Source organism: Drosophila erecta, unplaced genomic scaffold, assembly GCF_003286155.1.
Source record: "Drosophila erecta strain 14021-0224.00,06,07 unplaced genomic scaffold, DereRS2 tig00000021-arrow-pilon, whole genome shotgun sequence".
NCBI classification, from domain to species: Eukaryota; Metazoa; Arthropoda; class Insecta; order Diptera; family Drosophilidae; genus Drosophila; species Drosophila erecta.
The window spans coordinates 20,947,066-20,965,901 of record NW_020825198.1 but is presented as its reverse complement, the minus strand read 5'-3'; the positions used below and the strand labels follow the sequence as shown (position 1 = coordinate 20,965,901).

At 43.1% G+C, this 18,836-nt stretch overlaps 2 protein-coding genes across 2 annotated transcripts; both read right to left on the bottom strand.

The window, feature by feature from the left end:
• Window positions 1-579: 579 nt before the first annotated feature.
• On the bottom strand, window positions 580-2,023 carry LOC6546225. Its single transcript, XM_001973531.3, has 2 exons — window positions 1,370-2,023; window positions 580-1,068 (listed from the first exon to the last, which is right to left on the bottom strand). Exons 1-2 carry the CDS (start codon window positions 1,812-1,814, stop codon window positions 914-916), a joined length of 600 nt encoding a protein of 199 aa, XP_001973567.1. The 5' UTR covers window positions 1,815-2,023; the 3' UTR covers window positions 580-913.
• A 995-nt stretch (window positions 2,024-3,018) lies between these two features.
• LOC6546148 (carboxypeptidase B) lies at window positions 3,019-15,412 on the bottom strand. The gene is made up of 3 exons (XM_026976403.1): window positions 14,667-15,412; window positions 14,456-14,612; window positions 3,019-3,177 (listed from the first exon to the last, which is right to left on the bottom strand). Exons 1-3 carry the CDS (start codon window positions 15,410-15,412, stop codon window positions 3,019-3,021), a joined length of 1,062 nt encoding a protein of 353 aa, XP_026832204.1.
• Window positions 15,413-18,836: the final 3,424 nt, after the last annotated feature.

Below are 18,836 nucleotides of genomic sequence, written 5' to 3'. Positions count from 1 at the left end.
AAAATATATGGATATGGATTTAAAACCAAAATGGGAACAGTTTTTTAATAAACAAAACTCAGTTTACGAGTTGAACATTTTCTAAATACGGATTAGATTAAACTAAGGACAACCACAATTCACTTGGAGATTAAGTTGAGGAAATGCGAGCGACTAAAAGTTATACACGTTCATTGTAAAGTTAATTTAGGACAAGTTTAAGGCTTGAGAACTAATTAAAATTTAACAACAAAAAGCAGAAAAACCACAAAGCAAGGAAAATACAAACAAAAAAGTGCATTAAGCGTTGTCGAGGAAAACATTTACTAGCCTAGCCTAGTATGCAATTATTAAGATAAATTAGTTTCGAGGATATCCGATCGATGAATCCCGAAAACAGAACAAAGTCCCCAAAATCGAAGGACGTGGAGCAATTTCAAGTGAGGACAGATATTTGTTTATAAAACAAAAGGGCGCATGTTATAGACACCATACACACACTATATATATACAAATATATATCGAGATTTGTACGAGAACATGAATGTCAAAATCTAGCTACAGAATTGCATATTATATAATATATACAATTAAATTAAAGGGCAAAAACAAAATGTTGTTGTAGTAAAATTACAATTAAGTTTTGTTTTGCTACCAAGTCAGAAACGGAACAAGAGCAAAATCGATGAGCAAATAGCAAAGGTCAAAAAATGGGTCAAATTTTAAATGTGCAAAGCAAAAACGACACAAAGAAGGAACAACAAATTTTTTGTAATTTCTTTACAGATTATAGATTTGTTTGGCAAACAGGCGGTAACAAATACAAACTAAAAAACAATTTTTCAAATAAAACTAACATCAAATTCAAAACGTAACGTGTGTTTCCTAGTCTAATGCATTTAAATGTATCCCGGAAGTAGTATATTTCTTCGTTTTAGGTCAACTTCACCCAAGGTTGCCGCCGATCAATGATCAGGTAATATTCGCGCATCTTTTTGGAGAACTCCTGACCACCTGCGTGACTGCAAATGCTCCAGCAATCCATCACAAGGTTCATCTCGTAGGAGTTGCTGATGCTCTCCAAGTCGTCTGCAAGGAACAAGTAACGATTCAAAATCGGGAGAGAAGGCTATAGTTTAGTTGCCCGATCTTCAGATACTGTGAACTCAGATGTGTTAGTGCGAAGGAGAAATGTAAAACTCAATGAAATTGGCTAGGGGAGTACAAAGAATTGGATTGGATATTCAATTATGCATATTTTTGTAGACTGAAAAACGACTATGATACGTATTTCTAAATGATGGCATTAAAAGCCCTGCTTTGCTGTTAGTACAGTGTTCTATAACGCTGCGATAACCACTTGCATATAGGAAAATTGGAAGCAACTTACTCACAACCATCTCCTTGACCTCCCATTCGGCATCGTAGCGGCGGCTCAGGAACTGCAGCATCGCCAGAAGCCTGGAACTGTCGAGCTTGGGCGTTATCATGTGCTTCGCCAGTGAATCGTCGTCCAAAAAAAGGGTCAAGCGGTTCAACATCCTGGCTGTGTTGTCCCTGATCTCGGTCAGGTTCTTAAAGATTTGGCCTATCGTGGCGAGGGGACGTTGGAGGCGTTGGTACAACTGGTTGATTCGTTTCTCCGTGGTCTGGAGCTCCTTACGCGAGTCCGCATTGTTGAGCTGATTCTCCGTGCTGAACAGCTTAAGATTTATGGTCCGGATCTGCCTCATGGCCGCCTGACCATTCTGGATGCCTTTTTTCCACTGCTCCGCATCCTTGCACACTTGCTCGGACATCGTAGTCATCTCACTTCTGGCTTTGTTCACATTCATGTTCGAAATTGCACAATTAAACAGAATGACGTTGAACAGAGTTTGAAATAAAACATGTAAATTAGGAGCTTCCAGGGCTGCCTAGTTGAAGTTTTAAATACCTTTTCCAGGGTTGCGACATCAACAGAGTTGTATTTATGTTGTTCTAATATGCACCCGTTTTGAGACTGCTTTAGTAGAGTTGCTTGACTATCAGCTACCCGTTACTCAGCTAGTGGAAGCTAGTGCAAACGAGGAATTTCAATATTTTCTGGAATATCAGTAGAAATTGGGGAAAACATAATAAGATCAAGAATACTTTATATGATCGGAAACGCTTCCATCTGCTTGTTACATACTTTTCAACGAATCTAGTATTGAGTAACGGGTATAATTAGGTTCAGCTGTACTTTGTTTCAGAAGATTTAATATTAGATTGATTAACTGTTATTCTAAAATCAATTGTTTCAATTGTCATTTAGTTCCAAACCACGCCTATTCTAACTACATGACCCCCACGCCCAAACTTTAGAATATCTTCCACTATCTGAGTAAGGGGTATCTGATAGTCGGTGAACTTGATTATTGCTCTGTTATTTCTGACTAATGTAATAGTGCTTGTAATTTGTTTTCTAGTTTTTTTTTTTGAAGTTTCAGTTTTGTCCCGCTTTTCCCCTTTGGTCCCTAATTTTTTCCTTACCGATCGCGTTGCGTGCCAAATTGATCAAGTGTCCACGATTAAGCAGCCGACTAACTTTGGCCCCATTAATTGCGATCATGTTGGCCCCACCTCCCACTTCCCCGCCCCTTCCACTATTTACAATTAACTGCGTGACGCAGGCGCAGAAAAATCGTAGGAAACAATTTTCACTTGGCTTATTTTGGATTGGAATGGGAACTGGGCACTGGGATCTGGAGATGGAGCTTGGAGCCTGGAGTCTGGAGAATGGAGAATGGAGCTGGTGCTGTCAGGCGGCATGAATTACTGTGCGTTGATTGCCTTTAAGGCCTGATTGCAACAGCAAGAACCACAACAACAGGGGCACAAATTGCTGGCTGCTGTTCTTATATATACAATTTTTTCTTTAGCGGCATGCGGCATGCGGCATGCGGCAAACGGGTTTCGGGCAGTTTGTCCCCCATTTTTTGTTGCCCCCACCCAAGGCGACTGCATTAATTATCAACAAATCATTTCTGCAGCACCGAAAGCCGCATTTATCAGCGATTATGCATGGACAAAGGAGTCGGCGGAGTCGGCGGACTCATTGGACAGCGGACGCAGGACGGAGGACATCGGATGCTCCGCAACTGGCAGGTTGCAAGTGTCGCCCGACATATGTTGCTGCCCCGTGGAAGTGGATGCCATGTGGATCGAGATGGCGATCTTGACGTGGATACTCATTTTTCAGAAAGGAGGAGAGATCACTCTGATCTCTAAATTTGATTCATTTATTTTTCGGAAATACTCGTGTGTTAAAATTGAAATTTTGAAATTTCGAATTATGTTGCCTTAAGCTACAATCTGAAACTATAATCTGCAAATATTTGTTATTGCTATAAATTTAATATAAAATATACGTTTATGCAAAGTGAGAAAAAGCGAAATTAGAGAAAAAGGGCTTATTGCCATTTATGTAATTATTTTGAGTGTACTTATTGCATATACAAGCTAGAGGCGTACTGTACTTTATTTATTTCTCCTTTGTAAACGTAGGTATTTTCATTTCTTTCAGTGTACACTTGGAGGATTCTGAGCTCAGGGCGTCGGCGACATGACATCGCATTGATAGGCGCAAAAAATCGAATCGCATCGGGTTGCCGCTGTCGCTGGCTCGCAATTAAGATATTTTTATGTAAATTAATGGAAACTCAGAAAGGACCGTTGGCTTCGGAATGGGAAAAAAGAGCTGGAGCAGCATGCGTGCAACTTACAAATAAGTACAAGTCCCAGCGATTGGCTAGCCCGTAAAGCCCAATTGCGCATTTTTAATTGGAAGCCTGCCAACGGGCGAAGCAAACAAAAAGTGACGCACCGAAAATTTATTGTTTCAAGGATCCAGGGCGATCCAGCCCGCTCCCATTCGATGCGATTCGATCCGCAAACAGCAAAAGGGCCGCAGGCCAGGGAGCCAAGCAGGAGGATGCCGAACGGCATCATTGTTCCCCAATCTCGGGATCCGTTCTCTACGCTTCTCGGAGCTCTCTTACTTAGGCATTTATGTCTGGCACTTGACACATTTTGTTATGGCATTTTTCAGCTACCGCGCGGAGTCCTCCGACTCGGTTGACCCAATCAAAATTCCTGCATCTTGCACTTGAATGCGTTTAATTTGTGGGATTTGCTTGGGGCCACCGTTTGTTGGTCAAGTGTTGGAGTTTATGTTCTCCGATGCACTGGACAGACCATTACCCTCAAGGTTGCTTTGGAGTTGGAGTTGGACTTGGGCTGACAAAGAAGTTTAAATAGGGCTATAAAGCTGTAAACAGTTTTTTCAACAACTCTGACCTTCGACGACACTTTGCTTGAAGTGCTTGTGTGTTTAAGTTGGGAGTTAGTAGTTATACTCGTTGCTCGTAGATTCTTTTTATATTTTTTTCCCTCAATGTTGTTTTATATTTTACCTTGCTAAATGGACACCTTGCAGCTCCAATTGCGAGTTCCTCCGAAGATCATTTGGCTGGTGTTGTTATACATTTTCCATTACCCAATGCACTTCGCATTTCCGGACCCAAAAGTCCGGTCCTCCGGCCAACTGCAAGCTGAAAAGTGCAGCCCATCATTTCTGCATTATTAATTCCTTTTCTAGCGTAAGCCAACTTATTTGCCTGCTTATCTCCGCCAACATCCTTTTGGTCGGTGCGCAGTTAATGGGGAACCAGCTATGGGGCCAACTACCTGGGGAGCAGGGTGGTCAGTCCAGGGTCTGGACTGCAGATACTACACTGGAACAAAAAGCCACAAGCATGTAAACGTTTTCCAATAGTCTGAGAATCAATTCTAAAATTTTAAATTAAATTTAAAGCAACTTAATTAATTTAGCACTGTTCCAACGCCCGCTTTTGCAAAGGTTTCAAAATGTTTCAAGTTTATGTTGTAAATTACCCGTGTTTTTTCCTCTGCAGAACCCAAGGCAGCTGCAGACATCCAACTGGCCAGTTTAGATTGTTGTTGCCGGTAGTGTTTTCCGATCGCCGGACAGGCAAAACGAGAGCAGAACGGGTCTAGCGTTGCGCGGGGGGACAAGTTGATTTATTCTAATCTGTATAAGCGCTGCTATAATAAAGCAAAAAGGCCCACAGAGAGTGGACAATGCTCGCCAGCGGCTTTCGGCCATGTCCGCAGCTAGGACCAAATTGCCGATCGAAGTGGAGGCGACTGGATTCAGGTTCGGAGCGACCTGGGCACCAGCAATCCCTAACCATTGTGTGTGTGCCCGCTGATTTGGCATTGTAATTGGATTTGAGCCGCCGGTGCCATCGCAGCTGCAGATTCTAATAATGACTCAGCAGCGGAGCGGAAAAGGAGCACGTTGCGGCGTTGTGGCCATCCTGTGCCCATTGTTCTTGACTTGGCCCGAGGTCCCCGGCTAAAGCCTTTCACCGGCTCTAATGCGCACTTCCCAGCCTTCGAAATGAAGATGCATGCGCTAATTTATCGACTCTCGACGCGAAGGAAGCCCCAGACATGCAAAATGTCGCCGGCCAAGAATGTTATCTACGCCCAGAGCCTCGGAAAGTGTCGCTCCTGAGAGGAGGACGCTGGTGGTGCTGGAGTCCACAGCATGGAGTGCGGAGTGCGGAGTGCTGAGTGCCGAGGCGATGATGGCCAGTAGGAGGCTGGGACGAAGGCGGAGGCGTCAATGGGACCGTCAGCAACACCCACTTCGCTGCGATGCTCTTATCGCCGGTATACTGTGCCCACAACAGGGTAGCTCCACTTTGCTAAGGGACCTGGCTTGATCAGTGGCCATAACAAATAAAAAAACGAGATAGATGCCTTAAACTTATACTATAATGTCAATGGTATCTCAAGATATTAGATTTGTTAGAGGGAAACTTCCTCTAAACTTCCTATGTTGAAAAAGGCTGAAATGATGAAAACTTCCCAATTATAGTGTATTCCGGAATCACCTGATCTGCGGAGTAGGATCGCATTGTTTTCGCTGTCCTCGCATTGCGTTTTATTCAAATTTAAACATGGTGCTAACACGCAAGGAGCAGCCAAGTGGGAGGATTGGGTGGAGGATGAGCCGGCGGGCGTGGGCGGAGGCCAAATCACGTAATGCGCCATGCAAACATTGTTAAAACACTTGTGGCCCCAACTCCAAGCCACTTCACTACTCTCCGCTCAGCACTTTATACTGCTGCTTCTGCTTCTGCTTCTGCCACTTCACTTGATTTTATTTTCGCGCAAATTTGCATTTTCAATTCGCATTCGCTATCGCTTTGTCCTCTGAGAAAGGAGGAAAACAAAGTACGGGAAGGGGAGCTTGCGTTTATTTAAATTTATTTTCCTAGAATGCCACAAGTCGACATCTTCTCAGTCGCATCGATGTGCAATTTGTTTGTCGCCTCTGTCGAAGACTCTGAAACTGCATCCGAAACTGCATCCGCTCCCTGCCAGCCAGTCTGACTTCTGGGGCCTCCCGTCCACATGTCTGCGGATCCAGCTCTCAGTCCTGCCAGAGTGGCCTCAACTCCTCAGCTCCACAGCTCCACAGCCACGACGGCCAACTGCGTCTGCGTATGAAAATTAATTGTTGCCACTCGTGACGACGTCGACATCAGCAAAAGGCGAAATCGGAGGCAGAAGCACAAACATCACACTGGGAAAAAATCTCTTTAAATATTAACGCCGACTTAAAGCATTCTCAAAGCTTTAAAAGTACCCTACCTACCCATCCTTCTTTCTACAATTTGTATATATATTTATTTACAATAATTGCAAAACTACTTGTAACAAAAAGACACCAATGATTAGTGGCAGTATTGGCTTTTAGGGCATTTAATATATATTAATAACTAAACATTTTTTATGAACACAATTGAGGGCATATACAGCTACAATTAAATTATTTTTAAACTAGCATTCATCATTAGATATATTTTTTGTTACATTACTACTGCACAAACCATTGAACATTTTTGAAAATAATATTTAATACATTGTACCCTGACATAAGTTTTGCAGCATTGAATGAAATCGTGCCTAATTTTTTTGAGTGCTGAACAGTAACTGCGATATGAACAGCAGCAGCAGCAGCACTGCAAATCGCAAGTGGCAAGTTGCAAGTGGGCGGCAATGGGGCGCGTATCGCTTAGATTTATGGACCGCTCTCGTCGGCCGCGTGTCGCGTGATAAGTCTATAAAATGTACGTTACATTTGTACGTGCAAATGGCAGTGGGACGATTTGCATATTTGCGAAAGTTTTTCACCCATGGCCGTGGCGTAGGACTTTCATTATGCCATCGCCGCGCTGCCCAGGAAACTGCATTAAAGCCACTTCTGTGCAGTGAAAGGTGGTCCCAGGCAGCCAAGCGCCCAGTTTCCCAGTTGCCAAGTTCCCTGGACAAGGTGGGGACACTTCTCTGAGGCCTTTCGACTCCTCGCTGGACGTGGACGTGGACGTGGACGTGGACGTGGTGATGTGGTGCCATGTGGGCTGACCCAGCGGCACATTATCTGTGTTAATTGTATTTCGTACTATCGGGTTCCAGGTGAAAGGTTCGAAAGTTTTGTCACAGCCAGAGGGCTATTTTTTTGACTGGACACATTTTTGACAGATTGCAGTCGCACGCGACTTTATGATTTAACGATCGGTTTCAGTCTTACCCTGTATACTTTCTTCTTGAAATTAAAAACAAAAACTGGCTGCACTTAGGAAGCAGCGCCTCTAATCTGAAGTATTTTCTTATATAGAGCACGATTGTAACATATGTTATAACTTGATCTACATTTATGTTGATTCGTTTATTTCCTACATTATCCATCAATGCACTTCATAACTTGTAATACTTTTTAAAATTGAGTTGGTGAAAGACCAAACCTCCAATGTTGAACGCCTATTTCCAGTGCCACCGCTTAGTTGCACCACAAAGCCTCGATTTCTCACTCAAAGATGTTTGTTGTGGCATCTGAAAGGTGGGAGTGCATAATCTGTGCGCAAATCTATTCAGCAGATTGTCAGAGTGTCGGTCCCCTTGGTTTTTCTCCACGGATCCCATTTCCCGGACCTTTAACTTCATTGTTCAGTCCTTTTGGCTCCTCAAGCGCAGCGCTTTGTTCAATCAATTTTTGCTTGATTTACAATTTCAAGTTGATGACATTTCAGCAGCAGGAACGAGAGGAGCAGTATCACTCGGTTTGTCAGTCCGAAGTGCAGGGAATCAGCTCCAGAGGGCTCCTCGTGACACATTGCTCCATTAATTTGATGGATTGTAAAGTTTTTCGCTTCACTGGCTCGTACAGCAAAAAAACGAGAATGGCAAGGAAAAACTGAAAGAAAAAGGAAAATTAAAACACATATCGGCGAGGGAGAGTTGGCAGCGGTGAATTTTGTAAATTTATGCCTGCCCAAGTTGACGCTTCACTGAATTTGTGTGTTAAATTGTCGCAGCGACGAGGATGATGAGGCTCTGATGGAGATGGAGCTGTTCAAGGCTCCAGTGTCCAGGATCGCCGAAAGGACCTCATTTGCATTGTGGACACGACGAGTGAGTTTCCACCACCCCTCAGTTCCTATCCAGTTTTTTTTTTCTTTTACCAAATTGGGGCAACCGCTGGGTTTTTGGGAAAATGGTGCTGCGGTTGAGCAATTTCTGGCTTCAACCCGGGCCAAAAGGATTTATAGGTCAAAAGCAGTGAAATCGGGGTTGACAACAGTGTAGGCGTTTTATACTTTAACATTGTGTAACATGTAAGTGCCTCAAAAACAACACTTTATTGTAATCAGTCTGTTTTGCATCTAACATCGATTGGTAATTAACTTGCGTAAAGCATTTTACACTTAAAGTTTGTGATAGAAAGTGAGCTTGGAGCTCCATTCCTCTAGATTGCCCAGTGAAAAACGTCTAAATGCAAATATCCTTCCCTTTCTAAAGTTATGCGATTGTGTTCCGTTTTGTTGGCGTTTAAAAACGCTTTAAAATGCAGCCTGTTCAGTGAGCATAGCGTTTCCCCAGCGGTTTGCGGGCGATTTGCAAGCGTTTATGGCGAACGCTTTGTTCTGCCAACTAAATATGACAAGACCACATTTGGCCAATGGAGATGGGGATGGAGCTGGTCTCCGCCCAAAGTCGAAACGAGATCGGTCCGATAGGCGATGTTTGCATAAAATGCAAAATGCAACGACGTCGGCGGCGTCGGCGGAAATGCGTTTCGAGTCCTTTGCGGCGGAGTTGTTGCCTCTGCGCTGTTGCTGCTGCAACTAGGAACATGCAATGCCGACACGTTGCCACCGGGATGCGTTGTCTTTGCAGCAGGGGCTTTGTTTAATTGCGAGCTTGCAGTTCTGCCAGACTGGCTTCCTTTTACGATTCCGCCAAGTGAGCCCCCTGCTGCCCCTTCGCCCGCCGGTCAGCTGCATGAATTGTCCCTGGAGGCATATGCACCATGCCGTGCCATACTGCCAGCAATTGAGAATCGGAGCACGCTTCAAGTTTTTGGTCTGGGCCCTGGGCCTTTGAAATTCCTATGCCCATGTGCAATGCCCAGTTCCTGTTGCCTTTCCACGCACAATGCGCGCATAATAATGAGCCGAGTGGCAGGAGCAGGAGCAGGAGCTGGAAAGGATGGGGGGGCGTGCAGGAGGAGCAGGCGATGGAGCGGCATTAAACCAGTTGGACCTGTCTAACACCCCGATACCCCACTTTTTACCTCCCGCCCTCCAAAGGATTCGATCCATTTCCTTGGTTTGCATTTTGTCATAGCAAGTGATTAATGGCTGATTTTCTCGATTTTTCTCTGCTCCAAGTTGTGCAAACTGACCCCCATTGGCCGGAATTAGAAAGCCATTTGTTTGGGTTCGAGCCGGGAGTGTGGGCTTCTCGCTGAGCTAATCAAATAAAAGGAATTCCTGCTTGTCTTTGGCCAAGCTGTTGGTCATCAATTCGTTGTTATTGGGGATTCAAACATCTAGGAAGATATAAGTGCTTGTCAGAACAACTTTAGTAGCCATAAACTAAAAAAATGTTTCCAAAAGCAAGTTAACTAAGATCATTTGAAATTAAAAAACCTTTTTTGCAAAGATTTTGATTGTAGTGCTGTGACTTAAGCGGATTCTTTTTTCGGTTGGCCCAAACTTTGTCCCAGTTATCCACTGACCCCCTCCCCGTCCCCTTGAGTGTTGGCCAACTGCTTACCACAACGAACTGAAAGTACCAGGAAGAAGTTCTTTTTAAATCGCGCACGAGTGAGCAGAGGTAGGAACCCTATTTTAGCCGCCTTTCGACCCGCCCCCTTTTGGTTGCACATGCAACCGCGCCCGCTTTCTAAACACTGAGAAAACATTTACCGCATAAGCAAAGCAAATATCCTATATTAAATATATATGTTAATATATAATTATATTAAATATATTGTTATCATCTATGAGCTACAGATTTTAAATAATAAATAAAAAGCTAAAACAAAAAAAAAAAAAAATCTATGTGCTATACAAATATTGTTTTTTATTATCTAATTAATACTATTTATTTTGATCCTTTATTATTAACGAAGATTGTTATTATTAAATCCGAAAAATCGAAATCTGAAATATTGTTTTGCACCACCACGATATTGCTGTCGGATTGAGGAACGTACCCTAATTGTTTCCTGTGCATGTCAACGGTTTTGGACTAGCCGCAGGTTTTTGGGCTTTAACTTCAGCCTGAGCTCTCTTTCTTGGCCCGCTCTCTCCTGGCGGCTTTCGTGCAATGCATTTCTATTGTTCTTGGCCAAAGAGAGCCAAACTGCCAACGGGATAAAGAAATTACAAAGGCAAAAACAATAGCAGGAGATAAAGGAGATTCGGGGGGTTTTCTCTTGGAGGCTTTTGGCCAAAACAATAGCCGCACTCCTGTTGGCCACTCCTCGAAAACGTAACGAAGTCGCCGCTGTCGTCGTCGCTGCACATTTGCTGTTGTTGCCACAAAATGAGCGCTTTATACCTACTTAGATCGCTATAAATTTGGCTTAAGGCAAGAAAAGTGTTGCCGCTGCATTGTGGCACAGTGGGCCAAGCGGTTCAGGCACAACGGCCGAGATGTCAACGCGGATTAGCGCTGCTCCACTGCCCATCTAGTTTTCATATTTTCCAAAATCACTGAGCCGACAGCTTAAGTTAGAATCCTAAAGTTGTGGCTCATGGACTTGTAAAGCTCTATGGATCAATGGGACTACATCGGCAGAGCAAGTATATCACACAGTTCCGAAAGTACTGGTATAATCTGTTTTATGCTGGTTATTTAATCGCGTAATTTCATGGATGTTTTACAAAGCTATTGCACATTAAGCGATGCTCCTCAGTGGTTCAATTTCAGTAAGGAAATGTAAAATTAAATACTGCAATAATAGTTTATTTTTAAGCACACAATCTGTGTGTCAGTATCACAAGCAATATCTACAATCCAATCGCTTTATAGCCACTGTGCCGCTCAAGCTTCTTGCGGAGGTACGGAGTTTTAGCCTCGTTGCCGTTAGTGGAGTTTAGTCGCCGCCGCGAGTCCGCATGATTTATGCGATTATTCTTTGCGCAGCGCCCAACTTTATTGTTTTATGCTTTTGTGGCCAGCAAACCCGTCCGTCGCTCTGACGTTCTGGCAATCCGCTGGATCGCCGCAGCTCGAACTTGCAACTGCAACTGCACTCGTATCTGGCCAAATCGCCACAGGCTTCGCCAAAGATTGTGTGCAACTGCACTCGGCAAATATGACTGGAATTTTCTGAGAGATATTGATAACTAACCACATTGCGTTTTCCAGGCTTAGATCTAAAAGATTTTCCAGATTTTTACCCAAAATAACTGAAAAGATCTCATTTGTACTGACGAACATTTATAAAACAAATTTGTACATAGGTATATATACTTCCTGCTGCTTTTTAAAAAAACTGATTAATAATTTATTAAATATTTTGTTAGTTGTTATATACTCCAATAGTGAGCTATAAGTGCACCTTCCACTTCATTTTTGTTCAATATCCTTTGGTTCTTGTACATGCAGCTAGCCATAAATTTGGCCGAGTGCAAGGCGGGCAGCAGATTTGAGGCTGGCAATTATTGGGCGATGGAGCATATGCGGCCAGGACGCACTGCAGCTGGGGCACCGACTTTGGGGCATGGAGGAATGCGGGCAGTTGAGGTATCGCTGCATCGGGGTATCTGAGGCATCGGAGGCGTCGGAGGCATCGAGGCATGCGCCGCGACTGGCTGCTTAGGGTTAATGTCTTGTTGGTTATTGCCACGTCTGTTGTGCACTTGGCTGCCACAGGCCCATTTGTAATTTGGCACTAACGGGTCTGTTGATCCCATAAATTGCACTGCCACATGCGGCCGCGAATCGCGATTTCCTACCTATGTACCTACCAGCCAAGTCCGGCCAACTGGCTTATCAGTATCCGCCTGACCAAGTGCTGCGTCCTAGGCGAACGGGTTTATTGTGGGGCGTGGCACGTTGCAATAACTGTCAGGTCCGCTTAACGAAGCTGCATTCGGAACGGCATAAGCCGCAATTAGATGCACCGCCCAGCGGATTTCTTTGCCTGCAATTAGAGGCGTCAACCTTGGGCATGCAAATTATCGCCAAACGCATTCGAACTACATTTTCAATTATCGGTGCCTTTCGGTCCGGTTTTTTCCATCGCCGTAAATGTCCAAAGCGCATTGCACTTCAGCTATTTTCTATATATGTGTAAGAATTACTCTCTACCATAAAACCACAGCAATTATCGGCAGTTACCGACTAACCACGCCGAGCTTGTTCATAACATTTTCTTCGTCTGAGCTGCAGGCCCATTTCAGTTGGCTTTGGTCTATTTTTGGTAACTTGTCCAAGCGGGCGACTATTGTTCTTGCTTTTTGGGGCGTGTACCGAGGCAAAAACTATAGAGATCCATAACTGAACGTCGACAGGGATCGATTCAATCGACCAACTTGGTTCCGTGGAGGTAGATATCAGTTAGGAACGATACCATCGATCATGAAACTATGAGCCAAAATAATGAGGGATTGCTGGATATGCGGGAATCAGAAAAGTAATTTTATCACCTACGAACTAGTGTCACTTAAAGCTTTTATCGATTTGCTGCTATTTTCTACAAGAGTTAATACTAAAATGTAAAGGTATTATTTTCAACATTTTTACTGATATATTACTGATATTACTTTGTATAGGAAAAGCTGTGGATACTTTAAATACCTACTTTCTTTAATAATTCTTATACAAGCACGAGACTTGCCTTTGAGGAAATATATGGTATAGCTTTATACCAGATTGGCTGCATTTAGTTTTAATAATAATAGGTATTCATAGGTATACACATCTGGACCCCCCAAGGGTAGCGCTTGGTCCATTATACCCGATTGGAGAGCCAAGTTATTGGCGTGTCTCATACAAAGTTGTGACTTGCCTGCTTTGCTGCAGCTGCGCTAAAATTGCTGCATTTGCTGCAGTTGGTGTTGCAGTTGTTGCAGTTGTTGCAGTTGCAGCCTTTGCTGTTGTTAATGCGAATTTGATTAAAACGAACAGCCTGCAAAATGCAGCCCAAATGGGGGCGACGACTGTCGAGAGGCTCGCGCCTGTGTCTTTTATATTTCTGCTTCATTTTTTGGGATCAGAGAGCAGATATCGCTGCACTCGTACCACTCACTTAGAGCTTGCAACGCCACTCCAGCGGCAATTCAATTGCTTATTTACAATGTGCTAAAACTGTGTGCCCCGACAATTGTTCATTAAAAACGCGGCACGAAGTGATATTGATTTTGGTTGCCGTTCGCTTTTTTCGCTGTCCGGTTTGTGGCATAATTAAATGTGGGCACAGCCGCAAAAACACGCCAACTTATCGAAATAATAACATTTATTTTAAACCAATCCGGCCACGTCATTGCGATCTCCATTCCCCGCTGGACTCCACGCCCAAGTCCAGTTTTCCGTTCGACATCCAGCTCGATTTTCGATTCGAGTTTCAACTGCAGTTCCAGCTGCATGGGGCACTCAAAATTTGCATTTCATTTTGTTTTGGCTTGGTGCGGGCTGGAATGCAGCTGCGGCAATGTCTTGCCGCTTCCATGATGACCTGATATTACTCATACGCCCCGCTAACCGAAGGAGTATCTATTCTAGGGGGCGGGGCAGGGGCACTGAAAAAATGTTTCTTGGCTTATGGATTTTCTTCATTTTTTAAAATAGCTTTGCTTCAACGTATCAATAATAGCATCAGAAACATTTACTTCCGATATTCCAGAGAATACCATAATATATATTTTTATCAATATTTGCCATGTGTCCTAAAAAAATTCCACTGCTTTGGATACTTCTCCATGACTTTTTCTGCAACGGCGCTTATACCAATCCAGGTTTCATCCACAAGTTCCCCAATAAGATACGTTGGCGGATGGAATCTGAAATTCAAGTTGCCTCGTAGTTCCGGAAGCTCCCAAGTGAGTGATAGGGGAAATCCAACTTCATAGGCATAGTCACTGGAGTCTCCACCAGCAAGGTAGAGGCTATAGGAAGGACCTTGTTTGTAAGTTGAGGGGAACTGAAAGTTTCCATTGGCCATGGCATCTATGCCTGCTTGGACCACTTCCTCATGCTCCTTGTAGTTCTTAGCCTTGATTCTGAAACAGGTTCGATTTAGAACTGCTCTAAGACACATATTTTCTAATGCTTACTCTTCGGATCCCCATGGATACAGAATTTTGCCCACAGCGGAATGAAGCGAAAGGTACAAAACGCCACGTCCGGAGTTTGCCAGGTCGAGAATAACTCTTCTCACTGCTTGGGACTCCGATGCCGAGAATTTGGAAAGACCCTTGAATGTCGAATCGCAGGGATCACTCGAGGCGTCTCCTTTACCCCATCCATGTCCGAAGTTGCGGTTGAGATCGGTGCCAATGCATCGGTATTTGTTGGGTTCGCGATTCTTTCGCCAACATTTGATTTCATGATCTTCAGTATAGGCGAGTGGGCAGTAAATTGTTTCATTAGTGAACTTCTTTCCGGATCGCGAGTATGTGTAGCCATCTGGGTTCACCAAGGGTAAAATAATCCAGTCATAGTCCTGCAGGAATCGCTTGTTCTCTTCGAAGTTCACAACCAAATTATCAATGACATTTAGGGCTGTCGTATGAGTTAGCCATTCTCTGGCATGAAATCCGGCATCTATGAAGATTACGTTCTTGTCTTTCCGCCCATCTCCGTTTGATATGGTAATGGTGGTCAGGTTCCTGTTCTCGTAGGATTTTCCAACGTTTGTCAATTTCACTCGGTTAGCATAGCTTTCGGCTAGTCCTTTTAGGTAGTCCTGTATCTCTTCATAGGTATAATAATCGTCCTTCTGATATTCGGGACGAGAACGGACTGGAGTTCCTAGGCCTCCACTTATGAGAATAGTTACCAAGAAGAGTGGCAAAAACATTTTGATGGGGTTACCCAAGTAGGTAGCTCTTTATAAGGGCAACCTACTTGCTACCACTTAATATTATCGTAAAGTTAATTATTATTTTCCAGACAAGTAGAAAGAACGGCTCTATATCGAAGAAAGATATTTGTTTGTTCTTAGGAAGGCAGCTCGGAAGTGTCACGACATTGACTGATGTATATACCCTATAAAGATAACTCCTACATTACAGATTAACACAAAAAAACTCATCGATTTCAGCTGTATTTGGCTTGGTTCTTTTATTTTTTTTTCTTTTGTAAGCTTAGTGCTGGAAATTCTCTGTTTAATAATTTAATTAAATTAAAATGATATAAGGGAAGTTGACTGGATAGTATAGCAAAAATATTACTCTTAATTGTTTGGGACCTAAGCTACAATCAAGTCATATTGCAAGTATTTCTAGGTTACTTACTTCGCTCAGTGCATCACGTTGGTAACTCAAAACTCGCAACTTGCAACCTACTTAATAATTTAATTAAATTAAAATGATATAGGGAAGTTGCCTGGATATTAGTATAGCAAAAATATTACTCTTAATTGTTTGGGACCTAAGCTACAATCAAGTCAAATTGCAAGTATTTCTAGGTTACTTACTTCGCTCAGTGCATCACGTTGGTAACTCAAAACTCGCAACTTGCAACCTACTTAATAATTTAATTAAATTAAAATGATATAAGGGAAGTTGACTGGATAGTATAGCAAATATATTACTCTTAATTGTTTGGGACTTAAGCTACAATCAAGTCAAATTGAAAGTATTTCTTGGTTACTTACTTCGCTCAGTGCATCACATTGGTAACTCAAAACTCAAAACTCGCAACTTGCAACCGTCCGTTGGCGATTGTCGCATTCGTAATGAGTGTTCTTTGATCCCAGTTCAGATCCCCTGGTCGCCATGCAAATTGTCGCCTGTCAGCGTCGCCTGTCCATTGATAAGACCAGTCGAGTGCTGAGTTTTCGCCACCGGCGTTGGCCATTGGCCAGTGCAGCATATAAGCCAGATACCGATACCATGGGCCAGCTATCCGGATGCCGGAATGGGGATTGCGAATGCGGATAGCCGGCTGTCAGGCGATATCTGCGCAGCCTGGGTGTGGCATGCAACAGTCGACACGAGAAGTCAATTTGGCGGCCGCAACTGTTTCGCTCCAATTCGAGTTTCAATTGGAGTGGCAGCCAAGTTTAGTTCCCACCAAAATGAGCCCTTCGCTGACACAGAGACCCAAAAAGCCGTCATAAACGGCTGCATGTATATGCATTTTTCCACTTTCCACGCTCACTTTCCTTTGGAGGTAGCTGCAACGCCCGAACAAAGATCACATTTTATGGAAATGCAACAATTAAGCAGAGCTTATGGAGGCAGCCAATCAACTGGGAGCCGGCAAAGCCAAGAATTTGGCTGATTTGCATATCTAAGGCATTAGATAAATGGCCGTTTCGTCTTTTGATGTCGCTTTGCATAGATTTTCGAGAACTCGACTATTTATTTCCAGCAGTGGTATTTTTTACATTTTGGCAGTGCATTGTTCAAACATTTATCTGCCGTTAGGACGAACCAATGGATGTGGTCAAATGGAGGGTGCATAGCAGCACTTTTAATACCCTGCAATAATAGTTGGAATACTTTTAAATGTTTGCAGAAATTTGTAGATAAAAGTCACAATTGTTTCGTTATATACGTTTTTTTTATTGTTTAACCAAATATTCGGAATTGGTTTATATACAAGGAAATATTTATTATTTATTATTTTATTAAAAATTATTAAAAACAATTATTATTTATAAATATTTAATAATGCTTATTTTAATCTAATCCTCCTGGGTAAAGCCTTTTTTTATAATTGATTGCAAACAAGTAAAAACAAATTTTTTAAGTCGTAAAATTTTTGAAATAAAATTATGATGTCTAACCTTCGGTTAGAGAAACTCCTTTAAAAACCATTCTATTGAAAATGCTAATTAGCCCCGAGTTTTCTTCGGCTATGAAGGAAGACAATGTATTCAGTCTTTGCAGTTTGCTGAAAATTAATTAGACTCAATTTGTTGCTCAACCATCAAGACGGACAACAATGGCCACAGCAACAACAGCAGCAACAGCAACAACAGCAACAGCAGCTGCATCTCGTTTTTGCCGGACAAATTCTACGCTCATACTGTGTTTTTGGGTCTAAAAGGGGAAAAGATACAAAAAATCCAAATTGTTTGCGCTTACAATTCTCATGTAAATGCCAAAAGTTTTCACATTGTTAAAACGCGATTAGGGGCAGGGGAGGGGTGTCTTACCAAGTTAAACAGCGGCGAACGGTAAACATGTTGCTGTCAACATTTACATGCCAACATCTTGCCGGCCACCGTTTGACATCGATTAGAAAGCGCCGCCTAATTTTTAAGGGGCAGGTCCACCGGTGCACCGGTCATTGGGGCAAGTCACTAAGTGGCTTCCTCTCTTCAACTTATATTTTCTTCTTTCTTACCAAAATGAGTTAATAAAATGCATTATAATTTGCAATAAAAAGTGTATAAGTGCTAAAAAAGTAACCCTTTAATGAGTTGATAGCTGTTAGGTTCCGCATTAGCTAAAATTCTTCGGTAATATAGCTGCACATATATGGATCTTTCCCACTATGTGCGACTGCATCACCTTAGGTATAATTTATCAGAGCTGAAATTCAATCGGAGTGCAGGTGAAAAATGGACAGACAGACCGGCTGGCAGACAACGACAAACTCGCGGACAGCACAACTTGGCCACTTGTTATCCAGTGCTCCTCCGGCTGCCCCGACTCCGCCAGCTCAAATGGCAGACTTATACAGATGTCAATTATTTTTGCCCGGAGCGGGAAGCTGACTAGCTCTTCTATTTCGATTTAGTTGCGCGCTAGCAATTTGGGATCGCCGCGGATTGGATTCGATTCGATTGGGGGACGAAAATTGCTGGCCGAACTCGTTAGCTGGCCAAGTTGCAAGTTGCCAGTTGCCAGTTGCCAGTTGCAACAATCCGTAGAGCTACGTGGCAAGTCATCCAATTGTTGGAAATACGAAATCGTTGTTATTTGCGGAGTGACTTCGCAGTAGACCTTGCAACTCGTTCGCTGGCTGCAAATTATAATTGAATGATTGCATGGCAGCCAAGTGATTTGCTCGTCATTTTAGCCCAAGACGAAAAAGGGGATCAATTGATATTGAGTAGTAAGTAGGGGCCCACTTAAGGGTAAAGGTGTCAAAACTATTGGCCACTAAAGGCGAATGAAATGCAAAGCAATTTGGCCGGGCCGACTTCATTAAATTGGTAACCAACTGCGATGGCTGCATGTTGGGATCAACATTTATTTATAAAAGACAACTTGCAACAAATAAACAAAGCCAGATGCCAGATATCCACATATCTACGTATCCAGGCT